This window comes from Peromyscus leucopus, chromosome 16_21, assembly GCF_004664715.2.
Source record: "Peromyscus leucopus breed LL Stock chromosome 16_21, UCI_PerLeu_2.1, whole genome shotgun sequence".
NCBI lineage: Eukaryota > Metazoa > Chordata > Mammalia > Rodentia > Cricetidae > Peromyscus > Peromyscus leucopus.
In genome coordinates, this window is record NC_051084.1 from 63679581 (window position 1) to 63702555 (window position 22975).

The 22975-nt window shown below is 36.6% G+C and overlaps 1 protein-coding gene across 1 annotated transcript in view; it reads left to right on the forward strand.

Annotated features, from left to right (window-relative positions):
• The first annotated feature begins 4625 nt into the window (after nucleotides 1-4625).
• The window catches only part of Defb110 (defensin beta 110), a 117241-nt gene continuing 98891 nt past the window's right edge, over nucleotides 4626-22975 (forward strand). Inside the window, 1 exon segment of the mRNA XM_037199576.1 lies at nucleotides 4626-4632. Within this exon segment, the coding sequence (XP_037055471.1) occupies nucleotides 4626-4632 (7 nt within the window).

A 22975-nucleotide genomic window follows, 5' to 3' on the forward strand; every position in this document is an offset into this window, starting at 1 on the left:
TACACCCATATAATCCAATTTGTGCTATTCAAATATTTTTTGATGTGTATCATTTCACTGGAGTGTGTTCAACTTACCAGCGGCTACACTCTTAGTGAACTGACTTCCCCTCTCCTGGCAACTATCAAATTCCATTCACTACTTGTCTAGGGGTAGAATTTTGTGCTTAACTCATCTCTCTATGCTGGAAGTTTGTCTGGTTTGTGCATACCATGTATAATGTCATAACCACTGTGAGTTAATATGTATAGCTGCCATGCTGTATCCAGAAGACATTCTTTTCTTGTAATCACCCATGGCCTCTAGCTCTGACATTTTCCTGCTTCCTTTTCTTCAATGATCACTGAGCCTTATGAAGAGGGGGTGGGATGTAGATGTCACACTTAGGGTTGAGTATTCCATAGTCTTGTATTCTCTGCAACTTGACCAATTGTGGATCCCTGTTAGTCACTATCTACTATAAATAATAGTTTATCTGATGAGGGTTGAAAGGAGCATTAATTTGTGGATGTAATACTAGTCATAAAGAGTTGACTTAATAATATGGTCATTTAGTATGTTAATACTACTAAGCTCTCCTGTAGGGCCTATTGCTTGTTTGGTCATAGGTTGTTGTCCCTTGACTCAATAATGGTTCCAAGCATAGCTTTCATCTTGTGTAGTAGGCCTTAAATACAAGAAAGTAGTCTGTTATATCCCTGATGTTCATGCCATTATTTCATCACTAGGTATTTCTTGCCTTACCAGTCATTATATTAGCTTACAATGTTTATGGCTGGGCGAGTTTGATTACTGTTGTTCCAAGGTAGCGTGCATAGCACCTTTCAGAAATATGAAAGCTCGCCAACAGAGTTGAAGCTTCCAAGTGAGTACCAGCTTGATAGCTACATGTTTGATGGACTCAGGTACATGGTATCTCAGGAACAGTGTCATACTTGAAGGGTTCACAACATGCCCCCATGGTCGGGCATGTTTGCATATGCCTGGTGGACACTTCTGCCTAGCCAGTTCCAGGTCAGGATAGCCATTTCCGGGTCAGGGCGTCTCTCGTAACCAAGATGCCCGGTGGACCCGGACACTTCCGCCTAGCCAGTTCCAGGTCAAGATAGCCATTTCCGGGTCAAGGCGTCTCCTGTGACCAGGATCCCTGACATTTCATGGCTATGTAAGTGCGCAACATGGCCATGTGATCTACACACATGTGTAGAGTAGTGACGTGACCTGTGCATGCCCAGCCTTTAAAATCCAGCACCATGTTCCCGGTTCCTTCCTCTTCTCCACACATGTCTTTCCCACAGGCCTGTGCACTCTCTGTCCCTTTATCTTTAATAAAACTCTTATTAGCGGATTCTGTCGTGTTTCGTGACATTTTCTTGCAGGGTAAGAGCACAATGCGGTCAATTAACTAACAATACTTTCAAGTTCTGGAAGATAATCAATAGTAATGGGAAAACTCTGTAATGTTTGAGGGTCTGTGGGAACTCACTGACCAACAACTCTAAAAATGGCAACCTGTTTCTGACACTGGACTTTTTATTTGTTAGCTGAGAAAGCAATGAATTTGTCTTCTATTGGTTTATTTAGTTTTTATTGGCGGTGGTTTTGGGGGGAGGGTTGTGTTTTTATTTGCTTTTGATTTTTGAGATAGTGTATCATGTAGCCCACTCCCTCGAATTGCTATGGAGCTGAAACTGGCCTTAAAATTTGATCTTCTGCTCTCCACATCACAAGTGCTGTTTTTGTTTGTTTGTTTGTTTTTTAAATAAGATTGTATAAAAACATCTCCAGCCATGTATAGCAAGTATCAGTAATCATATACTGATGATTTATCATGTTAAAAATTCAGAATAGTTTTATTAAATGGCCCGATTTTAATATCAAACATTAATTTTGTTTGTTTGTTTTTTGTTTGTTTGTTTGTTTACAGGGTACAATTCTTGTGGGCCACAAGAATATACTATAGAGATTCAGCTGTGTATGAAAGCTGTATTTTGACCACCAAGGGCCTGTCAAATGGGAAGCCATTCATCACGGAATATTTGGTGTTATACAGCTTTAATATTCAGCTGTGCCTTGCTATGAATTTCTTGTGGGCTCATATACTACTAGACTATTTGGCAAACAGTTCAGCTTCTCAGACCTGCTGAACCTCTAGGTAACTGACTCCCCTGCTGAGACTAGGAGACAAGCGGGCTATAGATGCTTCTTGTGCAAATGAAGCTCAGACCATCCCTTGCCTTCAGGCCTAGTGGCTTCCTAGAGCAATTGACTGAGAAGAAAAGAGATTTTTACATAACCAGGTGCTGTAAGGACTTGAGCCAAATTCCAGAGGCAGACACAGAACCACAGAGAAAAAAGGAAGACAGAGATTCTGTAGATGGTAAGGCAGAGTGGCTCAGGCTGAGAAGTGAGGAGCAAGGAAAAGTTACTTGTAGATTTTAGGTAAATCAGATCAGGAGAGGAGAAGAGGAAGAGAAGATGGAGGACGAAGAACAGGGAACAAAGATGAGACCAAAAGCATAAGGGCTTAGTTATTACCAGGGCATTGAGGGGGCAAAAAAAAGTAAGTTCAAAGAGGAACTGAGACTCAGGAAGGAACTGAAGCTGTATAGATAGTTTTGTCATAATAAAATAAAGGAATAAAATAAACAGACAAAAGAGTGTAATGTATGCAGATTCCCATCCCATGCCTGACGCAGCATCTTCCCTAGGACTCTGGGAGGAATTTTTGCAGGGCTGGAATTTGGGAAAATTCCATCATACAGTGTACCTATCAAGTTTGACCATGTGCTAACAAAGATATTCTCCAGATCTCTTTCCCTTTCTGTGTATTTGCTTTTCCTCTCTGTTCTCAGTGTCACATTTATGTTGCACTTCTGGTTTCCATAATTTCTTTTAGAGAACTTGAATGGGAATGTGTTAGATAATAACATCCTATGTGATACTGTATAATATTTATATAGTCTTGTTATAAAGTCAGAACTGAATGGACTATAAAACAACATCCAATACAAACTCTTAACTAGAATGATCAAATTGATAAGTAGAAACACAAAAAGAAATATCCATTTTCATTTGTCCTTACTGATGTCTATTTCTGATTCTTTTACTGCATCATGTACTATGATTGCTAGCTCCCTCTCTGTGCAAATGTGGAGTATGTGATTTGGGGAGATTTATGCTTTCAACAAAATTACATAAAGGAAGAAATATTAATGTTGCTTTTTATATTTATATTTAATTTTATATTACAAAATACATATATTACAGTTGTTTTTATTACTATGTACAAAATAATGGGTTCCAATGTGACATTTTTATACATTCCTATAATGTTTTTTGCTTGTCATTTGGATTGGTTATACTGTGCCTAATAGGACAATTATTCTTCTCTTAGATGCAGCTATAATTTTTAAAATATTAAAAACTGCACATATTCATACATATTTGTTATATAATAAAAGTGAACCCTATTCATAGTATTTTTGTAGAAATATTGTTCTAATGATACATTTTTGAAACTAATTATGCACAAAGTTCCTTATTGACAAAGAAGCCTCTTAAAGAATCTTGAAGATATGAGCTATGTAACAGAAAAATTAAAATATCATAATTCACAAATGCGTCCCACTATCCTCCTCCTTAACTTCTTTTGCTCCAATTCTTTTTAGACAGTCTGTTTCCCCACAACTTTGCTATTGCTTTCACCTTGCCTCTGTATCCAAGCTGCAAACACAGAAAGTGTTGCATCTCTTGCTATTGTGACTGACAAGACATTGAATCTCTGGTGACACATTTGGCAGTTTGACAGTGTGAAGGTCATAGGTAGATGTTTTGACTAAAGAGGACAATCACATTTCAAGTTTCATGGTGTAGCATTCTGCACATGTTGGATTAAAGCACAAAACATATAAGCACTATATAAGCGTGTATTTCTTTTTCCTTTTTAAGGCTACAAATACATTGGTTTCTCCAAAGTGGATTAACCAGCCTAGACACACTATGAAATGTCAGTGCAAGTATGGATCCTCTATACACCAGTCTCAGGAGATCAGAGCATGTCTGCCATGCTGCTCTTTCCCAGTCAGATCAATAAAGTCACATATTTTTCCCCACTTTGCGACAAAAAAATATTATCAAAATACAGAGTCAGTGTTTTTTGTATTGTTTTCTAAACAGAAAGTAACATAGGACCAGAACTCAAGAAGGAAAAAGTTAGCTGACAAATAAACACTCAAAAACTTGGGAAGAAAGTATATATATTTTATTACCCACTAAGCCAGGATAAGGGTTATTATCATGAGATAATCATTCCTCTGGAGCCATACAAGACAGGGGACACAGCTGAGTGCTATCATGCCCATGGGATGTGATTAGCTCATGATAACAGCATCCCCTGGACTCATTGCTATTATGAAATGTCTATTTCCCCCCATTTTCTACATATAAATAAATGATTTTGGCGGACAGATTCAATTCCCACAAACTGCAAGTTTGCATTAAAATGCGTCAGCTGTGAGATTCACAGATATTAATCTACCCTTTTGGAATGCTGAACAGTCAATCAGAATCCCTCTTCGTCTCAAGCTGTTTTATGATATTATTACAATGTATTTTGTGACGGAATGGCGGGTAAGGCAAGTCTCAGAGAAATAGGCTTGTTTGGGCTCGATTTAGTTGCTTGAGGGAAACCTCTACATAAAATGACTCTCCCTGCTCATGAAGGCATCCTAACTTTCTCATTATTTTTTTTTCCTGCCTGACTCAATTTCTTTCCTGTATCTTAGAAGTCTGAAGTTCATTCCCCTAACTAGATTAATAAAAGCAGATTTCTCATTTTATATTTCTGAATTGACAGAAGAAAATACTACTGTGGTAATTTCAGAATAAAGTGAGAAAATGCTAGTACAAAATCAGGAAATTAACTTGGAAGTAAGTTTCTTTTTTTTCTATTTAGGAGCAAATGGGAAGATTTTGATATAGTAGCAGATTGGTGGGATAGCTTTATCTTGAATTTAAATGAATATTGTGAAAAGGCAATAATAAGTTGATACAAATTTAAAATTTAATAATCATTAAAAATGCCAATATATTTTGGAAAATATTATTGGGATGAAGCTATCTCCCTCATTGTGTGCACAAGAAGCACAAAAATTATATCAGACATTTTTAATAAAAATATTTTTATCATGAAATATTTGTGTATATGCTAATAATATTAGAATTAATTATTTTATATGAATAAGGTTGGTATCTAAATATGAAGGAGGAGTTTAGGACTAAATTCCAGTCCTTAAAACTATTTCCTTCCTTTGGATTGACTATCTCTTTATCACCCTTTATCGCGAGTGCTCTGTATTGCTGAAACCATCTAGGCATCCATCACTTGAATACGTACTGTCTTTAGCAAGAAATATACAATTTTCTATTTTTCTTTCTTCTCTCATTCTATAAATGCTACCCTATGGTATTAATGAGAACAAGTCTGCCTCACTCCACACAAACAGAATTATATACTGGCTTTTCTGCAACGTTGGATGGAAATACAAATTCATAATCAACTTGGATTCATAAATCATAAAAATACAAATAGTGTTGTATATGTAATTTTAAATTATAAATACTGTCAATATTTTATGAATCAATAGCCTGATATTATTGGCATGATATTTTGAAATAAAATTCTGGCTTGTACATTTCTAGAGAAAAAGATTCTCTTTTCCAATTGATAAAGCATTGGAAAGTGTGTGTCAAGGTTTGTTGAAGTAAGGGAATATATAAAAGTTAGGCTAAACATGCAGCATTTGCTTATGATAAAAGAAATACCAAAATCATTTATAGATAAAGTTCAAGATGATGTAGATATCCTCCAGCCTAATCTCAGTTGTGTTGTTACACACCAGCATCTAAGGAGTTTATGATCGCAAAATATGTTTAAGAAATGGTAAGTGAAGTCTGACAACTTTTAAATGTTTAATTTTGATTTTGTATGTTTTTGTAAGATTTTATTGTATATTTTTAATTATGTTAGTGTGTGTCTGTATATGCATTTGAGTACATTGCCTATGGAGGCCAAAAGACAGCATTGGGTCTCCTGGACCTGTTTGCTGTAAACTGAACTTGGGTCCTCTGTATAAACAGTAAACACTTAACAGATGAGCCATCTCTCCAAGCCCAGACTTTTCATTTCATCTACAAAGATTGTGTTTTACATATTTTTCCTAAAAATGTTCTTAAGTGTATGTCAAAGGTAGAACAAAATATGAACAGGCCCACATCAGTAAGTTTTCTAATTATTTAAGACAATTGCTATGTGGATGATTATTCTCAGACTTGAAGGAGTCCTGTAGCTGGAATAAAGTTTGAAAGTTAATAACTTGTTTCAAAGTTGATAGTAAAAATTAGTTCATGATACATGCAAAAAGTAAACAGCCAAAATGAGGAAAACGTGGTACTTTATCAGATACCTTTCTTGAGTAAAAACACTTTTTTTTGACATTGAATATTGCCTTCCCTTCCAAGAACACATAATAGACCATGAAGCTGCAGAGACCATGGTGTTCCATTGTGCTTGCCTTGTACCTACAGGGCCTCACATTTGTTCCCTAGCACTGGGGAGAGGGGAGAGGAAAAATAACTTCACTCTAAATTTATATGAAATGCTGATTGATAACAAATAGTTGTTGTCTAAGTCAACATTTTAGTATCAATATCAGAAAGTGGAGTGAAAAGAATTCAAATTAGATAAATATTTCACTTGTGTATTCAGAATAGTTAATATGAAAGCATGTTGAATTAATGCTGAAAGAAAACAGCATTAATTTAATGAGGATTTGTCTGTGTGTTAGGAATAAATTTGCCATAGTACACATTTACCTTTGATAGTGTTTCCTCTGGATATTCAAGGAACCTATCTAAAATTTTTTTTCATAAAAGTGCTAACTTTAGAAAACAGTGCTACACTAGTAGTAAAGACTAAAAGGCAACATATTTTGCTATGTACTCTTTAGGCTTTGGGAGCTTTTAAATCCACATTGCCATGTGGAAAACTAAATACAATAACACAATTGCACAATTGTGCTTAACTTGGGTTTTCTTTTTCTTTTTTTTCTTCTTCTTCTTCTTCTTTTTTTTTTTTTTTTTTTTTGAGACAAGATTTCTCTGTGTAGTTTTGGAGCCTATCCTGGAACTCACTCTGTAGACCAAGCTGTCCTTGAACTCACAGAGATCTACCTTCCTCTGCCTCCTGAGTGCTGGGATTAAAGGGATGCACCACCACTGCCCAGCTTAACTCGAGTTTTCTAATCCTGTCTACAGGAACTGACATTTGTCTCTCTCCTGCCTCAACACACTGGCATAGTTGCCTGAAGCATTAGAACACGTGTCTACTAACACATCAAAGAAATCATTTTCAGACAATGAGTGCAGGCCCCCATTATTGATGAAATTAGGTTGTGAGGCCAGTGCTGCTTGTAAAGTCACAAATAGTAAATACTTTAGCATCTAGGGGCCACAAGTGGTCTGTGTTGCATATTCCTTTGCTTCTTTTACCACATTTTGAAAATACAAAAGCATTTTTAGCTTGAGGGCCATATTTAAGAGACTGTATTCCAGAATTTATATGGCCTTAGAGTCAGAGCTTGTGAACTCCGAATTAAATAACAGAAATTATTTTTAAAAGATGACTATAAAGAAGAAAGTATAATTAATTAAGTCAAATCACATGTAGGTAGCTAGTCAAATGTGGTTTGGGGCAGCAAGTAGACACAATGGCATAGAGAAAATTAGGCATGGACAATGGGTTTAATTTATGATGATGGGATCAGGACAGGGTTTAGAAATTTGTTTAATTGAAAATTATGAAAAGATGCTTTGGTTAAATATACCTATGCATCAAGTTATACTTAAAATTTATGATTATGATTCATTATTGTGATTATTATGATTATGTGACTATAATGTCTGTGGGGGTGCATGTGTCATGGTGAGTGTGGACAGCAGAGAACAATTTTATGATATTGGATCTCTCCCTTCACCTTTAGGAGATTCAGGGATCAAATTCAGGTCATTAGACCTGTGCATCAAGTAAATCCTACTAAGCCAAGACATTGGGTACTAAATGTGATTTTATAAACTAGCTTTTATTAGGGTACCCTGTAGTACTTAGATTTTTATAGCACTCTGAACTGAGTGAGCATAAGTACACAATTTCTTCTCACTCTTCAGGTATATCAGTAAGAAAACCTGATTTAGTATGCACTAAATTCCTTAGAGTAAAACAGGAAGAAATACAAGTTTGAAGTCCAAATTTGTGATTTCAAATTTTTAATAGTGTAAAGTTAGAAAAATTACATAAAAAAGCAGACTATGTAAATTTAAAGAAAATATTAATCAGTAAGAAAAATGAGTATATATTAAGAATCTTTGTTTAGGTGAAACTAATGAGTAATAGAATACGTATTTAAATTTATAGTATTCAAAATATGTTGTTTGTGAAAGTAAAGGACTAGAGAAAGTTATGCTTCCAAGTGCTGTATTGATATGAAGCTATTTTTTCCAGAAGTATGCTCATAGTAAAAGATAAATGAGGGAAAAATCAAAATACAATCAATAATATTGGATCTGGAATATTTATTTATTTATACATTTCTGCAAAGGATACAAATTTTACATTTGGAAAGGAATGTGGAAGTGGTTTAAGTTTAGCCAATGTTATTGTGTAATGGTTTTCTATGCTTCACGTGTTGTAGCATGAATCTTAAAAGTTCTTATTAATAAAATCAAACCCGAGGCCAGTTATTGGGGTCAATGCTGGTAGATCAGAGAGACAGAACAAGCCACAGCTATCTCACCTTGCCAGTTCCTCAGCTGGTCCTGTTTCCTCAGACTGGAAGCTTCTGTGTCCTCATCCCAATGGCTCTCAGCTGAACTGCTGCTAGAAGCCTGAATGCTTAACCAGCCAAATGCTTAACCAGCCAAATGCTTCTAGTTTCTGGTCCTCACGCCTTATATATCTTTCTGCTTTCTACCACCACTCTCTGGGATTAAAGACTGGCTTTCTGGGATTAAAGGCGTGTGTCACCATGCTTGGCTTTTTCCAATGTGGCCTTGAACTCACAGAGATCCAGAGGGATTTCTATCTCTGGAATGCTAGGATTAAAGGTGTGTGCTATCACTGCCTAACTAGTGGCTTTTCTGTTCTCTGACCCCAGATAAGTTTATTAAGGTACACGATATTTTGGGGAACACAATATCACCACAACGTGTCCTATACAACTTTTGGATTTTACAACACAAAGAATCTACTGTTATTAGGTTCTTTGCTTTGAAGGTATGTTCTTTGACATGGAAAACCTTATCACAGTTCCATTTCTGGACTCAAGGAGTCTAGACATTGAATGTCAAGTAGGAGTTCTAATCCACTATCTAGCTAATTTACCTCGAATGTAATAATGATGTGCACTGGACATAATATCTTGTGAGTTCTCTCTTTCCAGGTGATGTATGGCAGTGTGCATTCCATGCAAACTGAAGTCAGCAGACTGAGGTGCTGCACAGGACTTCCTTCTATGATTACAATCATTCTACCTCCCCAGGCTTGGCCAGATGGGGGTGCCTCTCTTAATTTAACCAAATATCTCTATTGTGTTACTATTTTTCCTTTTGTGGCCTGACCAGATAGCTTTATTGAGCTGCCCACAAGGCTGCCTGGATCCCCCCTCTACAGCTCGCTGAGATGTGTCAGTCTGGAGGCCTGCATAAGCCTGAGGAAGATGTTCTACCATTCCTTCTGATGTGCTTACATCAGGACCGGCACTGTCTGGTCTGAGTTTCATCTGTCATTTGATTGCAAGGTGATTTCAAACTTCTCCCTCCTAGCAGCTACGTCTTACTTCTACATGACAGGGTGTCAGCATCACTGTTGAACAGAAAGCAGTTTTTGTTTTTGTTTTTAACATAGTTAACATTTCTGCAAAGGGTTTAAAACCCAGCTATCCCGTCGAGCAGAGCATGGCCCTCTGTGGATAGCTTGGGTCTTTGTGCCTGAAGGACTCCCCCATTGTACACCTGTCTTGACAGATTGAGGCCCTAAAACAGTATCGCTTAGTCACACACTAACCAGCAGGGGGAAAGTCTGTGCTTTTTATTAAAGCATACCTACTGGCTTAATGTTTGGAATTCAGTTCTACCTATAAATCAACATCAGAGCATACAACCCAGCGTGTTCAAGTGCTTTGTTTAGACATCAAAGGAAGAACACAGGCAAGCAGGATGATAGAAATATAACTAATCACTTGCAAATACATCTTTCCTGTCAGTGGGAGCTTAACCTTTCTGTTTAATGTGACGGAGAAAATGCAGGTATTTCCATCCTATCTGCTTCCTTTAAAGAAATATGGACTTGTTTCTACGGAAATAGGTATGCGTTCTCCATGCAACGCAGAGCAGAGCGAGGCATGGAAGGAAGTCACAAGAAAGTGAACCCTGTCAAAATCTAAAAGCTGATTGTCACTGAGTGAAGGACAAATGCACTCTTATTGAATCTTCTGTCGCGTAGAAGAAGGGGAAATATTTGTGACTAAGTAGCGTTAGGACCCAAAGCCAAATATAATTTTTAAAGGGGCTTTTTTTTTATAAACATAGGAAGAGGAATTCCTTATTTGTTTTTTTGACTGTCAGGGAATACAGTTTGCTCTTCTGTGGTGCATTGATTGGGATCAATTAAACTTCATCTTCTTCTCACGGTTTAGCCATCCATGAAGGGCCTAGTAAGGATTTATTTGAGGTGCTCAGAAAAATCCTAGAATCTATAAACCCTTCCTTTAATTTAAATGCTACAGATTACAGAAGAACATTTGGTCACCTGCATGGATCAGTGGGATTAGAGACATCAAAGGAAAAACATTAAAAAAGAGAGAGAGAAAGAGAAAGAAAAGAAACATAGAGAAACAACAAGCAAAAAGTGCCACAGTACCCGGTCAGGAGGCAGTGCTGAGGAGAATGTGAGGTTCGGCTGAGATTCGGTATTCCTGAATGGACGAACTCTGTGCCTGTGCTGGCCTTCTATCTGAATCTGGGAGCAATTACAGAGGCAAGACAGCTCAGACTGAGCATCTCTGCAAAGGGATCTTTCTATTTCTTCCCTGTTTGATATCTCTGTACAAGGTTGGAAATCTTGATTTTCAAATATATGAGTGTAATGAAAACATTTGTGGTGCTGTAAGAACCATAGATGATTGGTATTTGATATCTGATAATTGTATGTCAGTGTAGTTCTCCTCATGTACCTGAGAGTTGATGTTTTCTAGTGATACTGGTACCCATGTTAATCTCATAACAAGGGGAAAAGGCAGAACTACTGACTTTGACACATCTAAGACTATCCTGGGTCAGTAGTTGTGAAATGTTGAGTAATCAGTATTTTGGACGTTTTGGAAAATAAATGAACTCTCCCATAGAACACACTAAATTGCACTTTCTAAAACCTATATACCCTATTTAGCAGTGGTAGTATTACTCCTTAAACAACACAGCATAGATAGGGTCAATTTTTTTGTGTCAAATCTGCATGACTCAAGAAAATGGTATAATTAATTGATTCAGTATCTCCCTGCTTAGTATTTATGATGATACATTTTCCTTAAAGAGCAAGATGGTTTTCTTCTGATATTGTAGCAGAATAATAATGAGTTGTCATTGATCACACAAATTTTATCTTACACCTGTGCCCTGGTATCTGGAAGTACTTCTCCACTGTACTTTCAGATATATCAGCATTACCAAATAGAGCATGGCTGTGGCCTCCCACTCTTCACTCCCCTCATGTTACACCCCAGAAATGTGCTCTGTGCAGAACATGGGCACTACGTGGGAGTATTCACATATATCAAGGTTAATAGCCAATTCCCACTGGCAAATGCTAATCCATGTTGCCAATGAGTCTTCTCTGGAATAAAATGTGGCAGTTGAGCCCAATTAAATAAGGCTTGTCTAACAGCACCACAGAATTATGGCACTATTAAAATGCTAATGCACACACAGTGCTTTGAAAGAGATGGTAACATCCTTGAGGGCAAGAATTTGTTCTGTCCTTAGGTTGTGTACTGCATGGAGGAAAGTGGAACACTTAACGATTTTATTCGTAACAGCAAGCTAATTCTCTTTGTTTCAAGAAAAATTTAAGAGTGAAAATAACTTCCTGGGGCTTTCTTCTCAGAAGGAGGAAATAAATTGGTGACTTACAGAAATCAAGTCTGGGGTATCTTAACACCATTAGAAACTTCTGTAACATTCAGGAGATGGAAAGTTAAAAAGTCTTAGGGAATCCACATGTGCTCTGGAAGGAAGGCTGGGCACGGCTCCCTCTAAGTAACTCTGTTCAGAGCACCTCAGTTCTGACATTCTCTAGAGCTTCCACACCTTTCTTCTTTAGGTTGAAACCCAGAACCTTCCCAGTGATATTTCTTTCATGCTTTCAAGGCAGACTAATGCACTGTTCTGTACCCAAAAGTGAGTGAAAATACAGAAGTGTTTAGAATGGGTTGTCATGATCAACTATCAGTTCACAAGAACCTCTACAAAAACACTAGGTGTTGGTGTAGTACAGCGAAGTATCAGAATAGGGTGAGTGGGTGGAGTTTACAAAAAGGATTTGGGAAACGAGTCACCATTATTGAAGTACTAAAAAAACTAGTGATTCTTGGTTACTATCTGTCCATCTGACATAACTCTACATAAGGATCAGAGAAAACATTAAATAAGATACTCTGATTCTTTTATATTCTCAAATCTTAAAATCAACTTAAATCTGTTTATTAAACAAAAGTTACATATGTGTCTAAAGTTCATTTATGTTTTGTAGCTTTCCCTTTTGAAGTTGCTTGGGTAGTCATCTGATCCCGAAAGTCAGTGTTTGAAATAAACATGTATGGATGTATATTGTCAAATATATTATATATTTTATTAAATAGATACATTAATTAAGCCATTACTGACATTTGAACATGAACAGAGAATAAAATTCTCTTCGAAACAATTTTCTCTGGTAGCATTTATTTAATTGTTGGGTTTCTGTGATTTCTGACTCATTTCTGGAAGCTGGAGACAGTTGTGTTAATGAATTGACCAGCATTTTTCACGGTACTCCACCTCATAGTCAGCCTTGAATCAGGCCATAACAACACAGAATGCTTAGGCCACATTGGCAGAATCAGATTTCCTCCCATTGAAGGAAATTACGCATGTGAGTAACAGATGTTGGCAAATCAGTCTCTGCCTTCTCTTTCCTGAGCTCCGCACTTGTAGCTGGACATATAACATGTTGTTAAATGTGCTCACATATCTTCACAAGAGACTAGTAAGTCAACAGAAATAAACAAACAAACAAACAAACAAACAAACAAAACCCTGCTCCTATTTGCTTCACTTAGGCAGACAAATCTACAAATAAATACCTCTAATTGCAATAGAGGATATTACATATTCTTTACCTATTTCTATCATCTTGGTAGAGAGAAAGGGTCTAGTCAATACTTTTAAGAAATTTGTGTAAATGAAATTACTTTTTCCTGTATATATTTTACTGAATTGTGTGCTTTCAAGTACACAACTTCTTTAATGGAGTTCCAGATCCCACATATATAAAATCAGTCCTAGCCTGTGATGTAAACTATGATGTTATATGTTCAGTGCACTGGAAAACCAGTGGTTGCTTCTTCTTTTTCATGTTTCATTGGCCCTGAAATATGAACAGATGATTCTGATCCTAACTTTGACAACAACACAAGAGACACATTCAACCTAGGTGAATTTTCCAAGGGTAGATACTGTAACCAGTCTCCTCAGAAATGACCATAAGTTGAGTGCAGTCAAAAACAGTGCATATTATTTCTACCTGAACCAGAGTCTAAAACCATTTAAACAACACAATGTTTCCCTATTTTTTTCAGATTATTAAATCTGCCATTGTTTTTCCAAGCTAGCTAATTATTTTTTCTCCTCAGCTTTAGTTATCTGCAGGAGATGGCTTGAAGCTTAAATAGTTTTTTTGTGTCCACAAATCCATCCTTAACACACATAGGAGCAAATGCAACACACACACACACACACACACACACACACACACACACACACACACACAGAGTCTTCTCTTCTATAAGGACTTTATGAACAAGTAGAATGGAAGCTACTTGAAAGGCTTGGAGAAAACTTTCAATAATGATCCTTAAGTCTCCTGTCATCCTTTATAGGGAAGAAAGAAGAGGAGGAAACATGTGGGCAATCATCATCAGGAGATATTGCCTTGGTGCATAGATGATCAAAAAGAAAGGTCTTCTCTAGTCAGCTCTAGACTCTTGCAATAGTCAAACAGCTCATCTCTCTGCCTACTGACTAAGACAGAACATCGGATCCTGCTTGCACTAATCCTCCAGCTCCACTCCTTGAGCTTGGCATTCAGAAGTCCTCAACTGCATTGCAGCCTATAGGAAGATGTTTCTTAATAGATTCTCAGCCCAAAGGAATCCTAGTCTTCCCCCTCTGGCCGGTCTATGGGTTCTCCTTGAGAATTCCAAGGAATTATAACATGGGCATACTTTTCATATTTGGTAGTAAGGTGTCTGAGTTCAGAGTCAGTTTACTACATTAAGTTTATTTTTTTCACTTTTATCCATCTCCTAATATAACGATCACTTTTGTTTTCTACATAATGCTGACTTCCATAAAGTACAACCTTCCACAGTTGCAGTAACCTAAATATAGATTTTTTTTCCCTTCTGGACACCACAGCCTACTACAGATTTAATCCAGGCTCAAGTTTCTCTAAATCCAATGGATACACAAGTCACAGAACTCAGAAAAAAAAATCTGGCTTGCTTACTTTAAAGAACAACTGTATTCCATGTTCTATCTGGCAGACAAACTCATGAAACTTAAAAACTATAGATAGTGTAGCATTCGGTTCTATTGGTTAGAGGAAGTAATAATTCCTTTTTTATCTATCAACTTAAAGACAAATTGTGAGCCAGTGAAAAGTGAAGTGAATTGGAAATGTTTATATACTTTTGGTATAACTCTATAATTATTCATGTTATACTGACTAATTCACCCTTCTTCATGGTGTCTAGGTTTTCCTCTTCTGAATAGGAATAATAAACACATGCTTAAAACCAAGCTAACATCTGTGAAGTTTTACAAGGGGCCCATATAATTTTGAGCTAAGGCTCTGCTTCCCGGGGCTTTAGGTTATAACCCAAATAGAAAATTTAAAGCTAAAACTACTCTTCCAGAAAAGAATATCCTTGCAGGATACTAAATTTCAAAGGTGACATAGATAGGGAACACAGGTACGTTTATCTGTCTAGAAACGAAACCACCAGGTGGGACACATGATAGAGATGCACAAATTAGGAAGGCTGGGTTAAAACTGTGTGAGTAACAGACCCTCCCTAATCCTTATCCATCTTAGGTACAGATGACATACTTAGCGATAGTTTATTTCCCACAGAAACTTTCCAAATAAGGGATTTACCTGAAGCAGAAAGTTCAACAGTACATTAAGGTATATATACATATATATCATATCAATGTAGAGAAGCATGTTATAAAAACATGTTTTTGACCCCCCAAAATTGATAATGTGATAATCACATTATGAATATCTGTATCATATGTGATTGTCATGTGATTAAACAGGAATGGTTTGTCATTATAGTTAGTAATTCTTATCTTCTAACACTAGAAGGTTCTTGTCAGAAGATATGTTTTATAAGGCACTGTATTGTCTAGAATATAAAAGGAGTCCAGAATATATAAATTGTAAGGGTTTCAGGAGCAGCTGAGACATAAAAGACTTATTAACTCAAAATTAGAAATGGAAAGTTTGAAATATTTTTTTTCTTTTTTAAATTTTTATTCATTTTTACTCTGAAACTTTAAGAGATTATAATAAATTTTAGATATTTTCAAGTAGAATGCTATGGTAATAATTCAGGCAAAATTTAACTCATAATATCACACACAATGTTGCATTATTCTTTTTTTAAATTTATTTACTTAAACTAAGTTTTTTTTTCATTTTGCATACCAATCCTAACATTATTCTTAATGTGGAATACAATATTCTTAATTTAGAATATAGGAACACTTTCATATCTAATAAGGACCTCTATGGATAAAAGCATTTAGAACAAAAAAGACTGTGTTAAAACGGTCCTACTTCAAAAATATTCTTATTGAGGACTACATGCACACGCACACAGACACATATTTTGCCATTCTTTACAGAAACCTGTCACAGACAGCTCTTTCCCTTCCTAATGCTGTTTAGTAAATACTTTTAAACTTTTGTGGCTTTCTTTGTTATTTTACTTTACTACCTCCGTCGTTATGACAGACCCACACTGGCTACCTCATTAGCACGAGAGACCACTCACATCTACTGATGCTTGCCTGGCACCACGTATTTACATATTCCTTCCTCTTCTTCCTCCTCTTTAATTTCCTTTTGCATTAAGCACGGTGCACCTCCTCCTAGTGGTAGCGCGAGGGAAATCACAAGCTCACTGCACTGCACCACAGTGACAGAATGTCATTTCAATTGCCTTATTAACCATATGAAAAAATATATCACAACCGTGAGAAAACTTCTCAGTTATCTATATCTTCCCCCTTAGGCTATTGTCATGAGCCACTGGCATACTAAGAGGAGTGTACTAATTCAGTTGTCAGCTGGTTCACCTATTAAAAAGGGGGAAATACCAGCAAAAAATACGAAACCCATAACAGGAGTGCTGAAGAGGTCTGGAGAGCTCTGTCCACATGTAGTCCCGAATTAAACAATTGCTCAAAAAATATCCTATTTGAACTGTCAGGGAGGATGCTGCTGTCACACATCTGGCTTGGTAATGAGACATTAGTGTTGTGAAGACACCTTCTGGAGGAACATAAGACCAGGGGCTCATGCTTGAAGTTTTGAGGTAGAAAGAAAGTATCTAGGTATCAATCACCTCCTGTTCTTTTATGAGACAAATTTGTGAGAAAGTTATAAAAGTAAACTAGTCTGGAAGTCGGATCAAAATCATAGGCAAGGCAATTAAACATACACATATTCACAGAGAGAAAGAGAGAAGGGGATAGAGAAAGAGATTTATGAACCAAAATGCTAGTATGAAATATAGAGATATCAAAGTTGTTAGATTTGACCAGAAAAATGGGAATATGCTGATTCTGGGAGACTCAATATTCCAATATAGGAAAATGAATATTTGATTTAATATATAAATGTTGTGTTTTTAAGCTACTAAATATGGAAATATGCATGGAAGCTGATATTTAAAGCATATGTAAAATATGCTTGCTTAATCATAACGGCTAAGGTAATTCCTCATGTCTGTGAAAAAAACTTTTAAACCTTCCTGCTTTGTTCTTTGTGGTTGATTGTTTGAAACAGAGCTTTACCATGTAATTCTGATTGTGAACCAGGCTGGCCTCCAACTCACAGAGACCAACCTGCCTCTGCCCCCAGTGCTGGAATTAAATCATGTACCACCATTCTTGCCTGACATATGTGCTTTGCACTAAAACAATACTTTATATGATAACACACAAGAATACCAAAGTGATATTATGCTGTTCATACACTGCAGATACCAGACACTCTGCAGAGGGCTTTATGGTTTGTTCTATTGTCATCTTCTTTAGCTTGGCAAACGATAGTGTGTGTGTGTGTGTGTGTGTGTGTGTGTGTGTGTGTGTGTGTGTGTGTATGCATGTGTGTATGTGGTCATAGTTTAATTTCTGTAGAGTGTATTTTCTTCACCTGCTGTTATATAATTAACAGGTTACCATCATCATGGCCTTTGAACACAGGGCTGACTCCAGACTCTTTGGGTTTTCCTCTGAAACACAGTGACTCATGAATCTGTACAAAAAGTTTTAATTTTCAATCCACATTAAAAGTCATAAATTGTAAAAGTAAGTTTACTTACATACAGGATGTAAGACTTAAATGTGTCCTTTGGGATTATCCATTAATATAAGATATTAGAAACATCTGTGGTTTGCCCTCTTTCTCCACAGTCTTGGACTGTTTTTCACCTAATTATAAATAACTGTGTTGTCCTTACCATTTGCTAATTTTTAATTTCACATAGATTCTTAAGGTATTCTAATTAAAAAAACCTATATGTGGCAGCTTTAATGTAGCCTTTAAAACTCATATTTTTGTAGATATGAGAAAAGGTCACTGTGTGCTTTCAAAGTGTACATGGGAGACCATGAGAAATATACAAGGCTATACAAAATTCCTTGGTAAGAGTTTTGATTGCCCAGTGAAAATCTAGATTTACAACTTTAGCCACATACAAGACAGTACTGCATAAAGTATGCTGTCTCTGTCCTCACATCTATTTTGAGTGTTTGCTCTGCTCTTTGTTCAGTCTTTAAAAGGAAAATGGTTGGTCCAGCTCATGAGATCCAAAAGTAGAAGACTCAGAAAAACCTATGAGATGGTGGTCTTTGAGGGGATGCATACAACTCATCCAATCAGTTGTATAAATGGTAGTTTATGATTTGGAAGGTTCTTTTCAGACAGCATAGGCTTGGAGGAGCATGAAAAATTATGTAGGGCTTTATGGGGGGTGAAAATAGTCTTTTTATTATCTCCTTGGTAGACAAAAGACACTGTTCTACCAAGGAAGTCAGTACACCACAACTGTGTTTTAGGAAAGTGATTCAGAAAGAGAAGTCCCAACATTGGTGCAAAGTCTCAGCTTAGGTTACATTCACTGATCCTTATGAAATACGGTATTTCTGCTGGATACTTCCTTCCACAGATGCTCATAAAGATAAGCCCGACACGACAAGTGAAAGATCTGAGAGATTAGAAGTTTAGTGTCTAGATCATAGACAGTTGCTCACCTGCCTTTCTCAAGTTTTCTCAATCTTCAAATTTAAAACAGTAAAACCTAAATTAAAAAAAAAAAACCTATAAGGTTTTCTTTAGGATATGTAAAATACTTTTAGCACTTTGAGTGAAGGACTTATTACTAATGAGAGATACACTAGAAAATAAAATATCTGGGACATTGTGATTCTCCTATCTTCAGGAAAATTGGAATTATTATAGACATTATGAATTTAACTGCATAGTTGACTTCAGTTTCAAATCTTTATGTTCTACTAGTTCTTGAGAGTTTCAGGCAATATGCTTTGATGATATTCACCTCTCCATCAGCTTTTCCATGATTCACCCCCATTTCCTAGCCATACAAATTTGAATGCCTTAAAAAAATATTTCAATACCAATTTGTGCTGCCTAAAATTTTGAATGTGTAGTCTTCCTCTGGAGGTTAGTTGACTTGCCAGGGACTCCACTCTTAGAGAAAACTGTCTCTTCCTCACCCAGCAGCTAACAACTGCCAATAACCCTATGGTTAGGAATAGGATTGTGTGCCCAACTTCATTTTCCATGCTGGGATTTGGTCTGGCTTGACAATTAAGGATACTTAATTTATATCATTTAATTCCAGTTTCGGTCTCATTACTAAGAGAGAACAAGTCACCTCTGAGTCTGTAAAATGGTGACAAAAAGTATCTTTAAAGAGTATTGTGAAAGGAAAATTTGGGATGGAAAACATCTAATATTTGAAAAAAAAAACTCAGAAAGCCTAAGTCTCTTAAAGAGTTAACCTTGGATCCAGAAAATTCCTTAAACTTACCTCTTTTCTATGATGAACACATAGATCTGAATTCTCTATCCTCTTTTTATTTCTCCTCATAGTTTACAACAGTATTTTCTGGAGCTTTGGATAGTGGGAGAAAGTATAGGTATGTCTGTATAAGAAAGGGAGGAAGGGAGGGAGGGAGAGAAGGAAGGAGGGAGGAAGGGAGGGAGGGATTTTATATAGGCATGTGGATGGAGAGAATGGCCAGTTCTTACCTATTTGGTAATACACTATGATAACTTTACTCAGTCCTTTAAGCTTAGAGATCTCAACCATAAGAATCATTTGTAGTTTGTTTTTTAGAGTTGAAGGAACATATTGATAGGAAGATCTCATAATTACTGGGCATATGATTTTAAGTTTGTTGTGCTAAGATATGAAAGGAGTGGTGATTATGGTCTCAGGGCAATGATAAGCATAAGTAAATTCCTATGAGGGCAACAAATTTAGAGTTAACTGATGATGAGGATGGATGTTGTTAAGAAAACCACAAAGGAAATCATCACTAGATAGATATAGGGCCTCTAGAGCAAGTATCTTCTGTTCTTTTGGTTTTAATATTCCTACCATGGGACATGTTTGTCTCCTGACATTCTGCAACTTACTACTTTAGGTCACAGTATCACCTCAGACTGATGCTTCTGTGTGTGCAGTTCAGTGTCCTTTTCTCAATGTTCACATGACCATTCTGTTTTTCCTTACAGATAGATAACTTCACCGCTGCTCTTCCTCTGCCTTAGGATGTGATGTTTTGTTCCTATGTTTCACCAGAGGGCTATATATATTACTATGACCACCAGCCATTTCCCTCCAATGACAATGTCACAGATTTGATCCTCAAACATGCTCATCCTAGGGTATATTTTTTAATGTCATTAACATTAAAATACCAACTTCAGACTTAAATGAATATATTTTTGAGATTTCTTTTCCTGTTGCCGTGAAACAAAGTACCCTGACAAATACAACTTAGGGAGAAGGATTTATTTGACTTACAACCCAGGTTACAGTTGATCATTGCAAGAGAAGTCAAGGTGGCAGGGATTTGAAGAGCTTGAGAGATTGCATCCACAGGCAAGAGAAGAGAGCAATGAATTAATACAGGCATATTTTCACCTTTTCATTAGGACCATAGACCAGCATATAAAACGATACCTTCCACATTCAGTGTGGGTCTTCCTATTTCAAATGGCCCAGTTAAGAAAGTCTGATCTAAACATACCCAACTAATCTAAACAGTTCCTCATTGAGACTCCTTTCCCAGGTTAATTCTAGAGTGTGCCAAATTTATAATTAAATCCACCATCACATACATACCAGAAATGTAAATGTCACCTAATCTATAGTGTTATCATTTAATTCAGCGGGCAGTCTAAGATAGTGATGCTCAAAATCTTGCTTACTGATAAATCAGCCCTATTAGTATCTCCTCAGAACTCATGATCAGATGAAATTATGATGAAGAACTTGGCTAGATGATGCTGGAATGCTTTTCTAGGCCAAGTAATTCTGTTACTAGGTGAATATTTGAAACTAAGAAAATTATTTGTGATTGTTTTCTTAGCTAATCATCTGTGGGGGTTCTTCATTTTCATGAACAGCTTCCTGGCATGAGTCGTTTGAAGTTCTGCAATCATCCTCAGACTCTACTGCCAAAGACTTCTTCTTACAATATTGTAAAACACAGTGACAAGTTCATAGTGACGTTTTCACACAGACAAATGGTTTGTTTTTTGCTTACCACTTGATGATTCTCCCTTGTGCCAGGGTGGTCTGCTTCTAACACCAATACAATTCAACTTCTGTTTTAATTTAATTTTTTTTCATGTTGTGGAGGGCACATTTGATTTGTTTACCTTTTCTTCTTCCTCATCTCTTCCCTTCTTTAGATCATTCCTTTGCACAACCCACCTTCTACCTTCCTCGCATGTACGTACATCCCCAGGCATTTAAATGCACAATGTGAATAAGACAGTACTCATGACAATTATCCTTGATTCTTGCTTATTTCATTGAATATGATAATCTCCACACCCATATATTTTCCTGCCATATATATATATGTACATATTTATATAACATATGTAATGTTATATAAGACAATGCAAATATAAATTATAAAGTGTATATACAACATTTTCTTCAATAATTCATCCGATGGACATCTAGGTCAATTCATATATTGTTTGCTGTGGAAAGTGTGGCAATAAATATGATGTGTAGGTGTCTCTGTTGCATTTTGACTTAGGTCCTTCCAGGTGCATACCAATAAGTTGTGTAACTGGATTATACGATGGCTCTAGTTTTCGGTTTTGAGGAAGTCTGTCTGACCTCTATACCCACTGCACTATATATTCCCACCAACATTGTGTAAGACTTTCATTCTCCCTGCATCCTTGACAGCATTTGCTGATGTTTATTTTTGGAACACAAATTTCCCACAACAATGAAATCAAATTAATATTACTTCAAAATTGTACATGTCATTAAAATTCTGACTTGTTCATGATTTTTTTTTTCAGAAAGTTAAATCCTCCAGTTCAAACAAGCTTATTTTTTCATACATAACCCATAACTCCAAAATCTCCTTCTGTGGCATAGTTTTCCAACCAAGGGGAAAACAATTTGCCACATTCCGCAATAAAAAAGTGAAACAAACAAACAAACATAACAACAACAAAAATCAGGTCCTAGTGTGGAAAATAGACTCACACTCTTTGAAAGTACATGGTCAAATTTTAAAGAAACATAGTTTGGGGCGTGGATATTGCAAGAGAAAGGCAGGCACATTTTTAGACACGTCATAACATTTACAGTGAGTTTGGGTGAAAAGAGCAGTAAATTCCAGCAGACCAAGAAAAATCTGAAGCACAGCCTGCCCCAGGGTATCGAAGAACAAAAATCTGTCTTCCACGGAGATCTTGAAACCTTCTGTTGCAAAGGCTTCCTGAAATGTGAGGATGCTGGATATTTTCTCCAGAATTCTGTATTTGCCGCATTGTTAATGTAGCATCTCTAAACACTTAATCCTTTCTTTCTGTCATCTGGGAATCCCTGGGAGTAATGTAGGTTTAGGATTCTCATCATCATCACTAATGCTGAGGACTGATTTCAACTCAGGGTGTTGTGTTTGCTTAATTAGAGGTGAGGGTAATAGTGGGGATTGAAAGTGAAGGGGGGCTTTGGTTTCAGGTGCCCCCTTCCTTCTCTTAACCTTTGGGGTGCCCTCCATATATACAGTCATTTTTTAC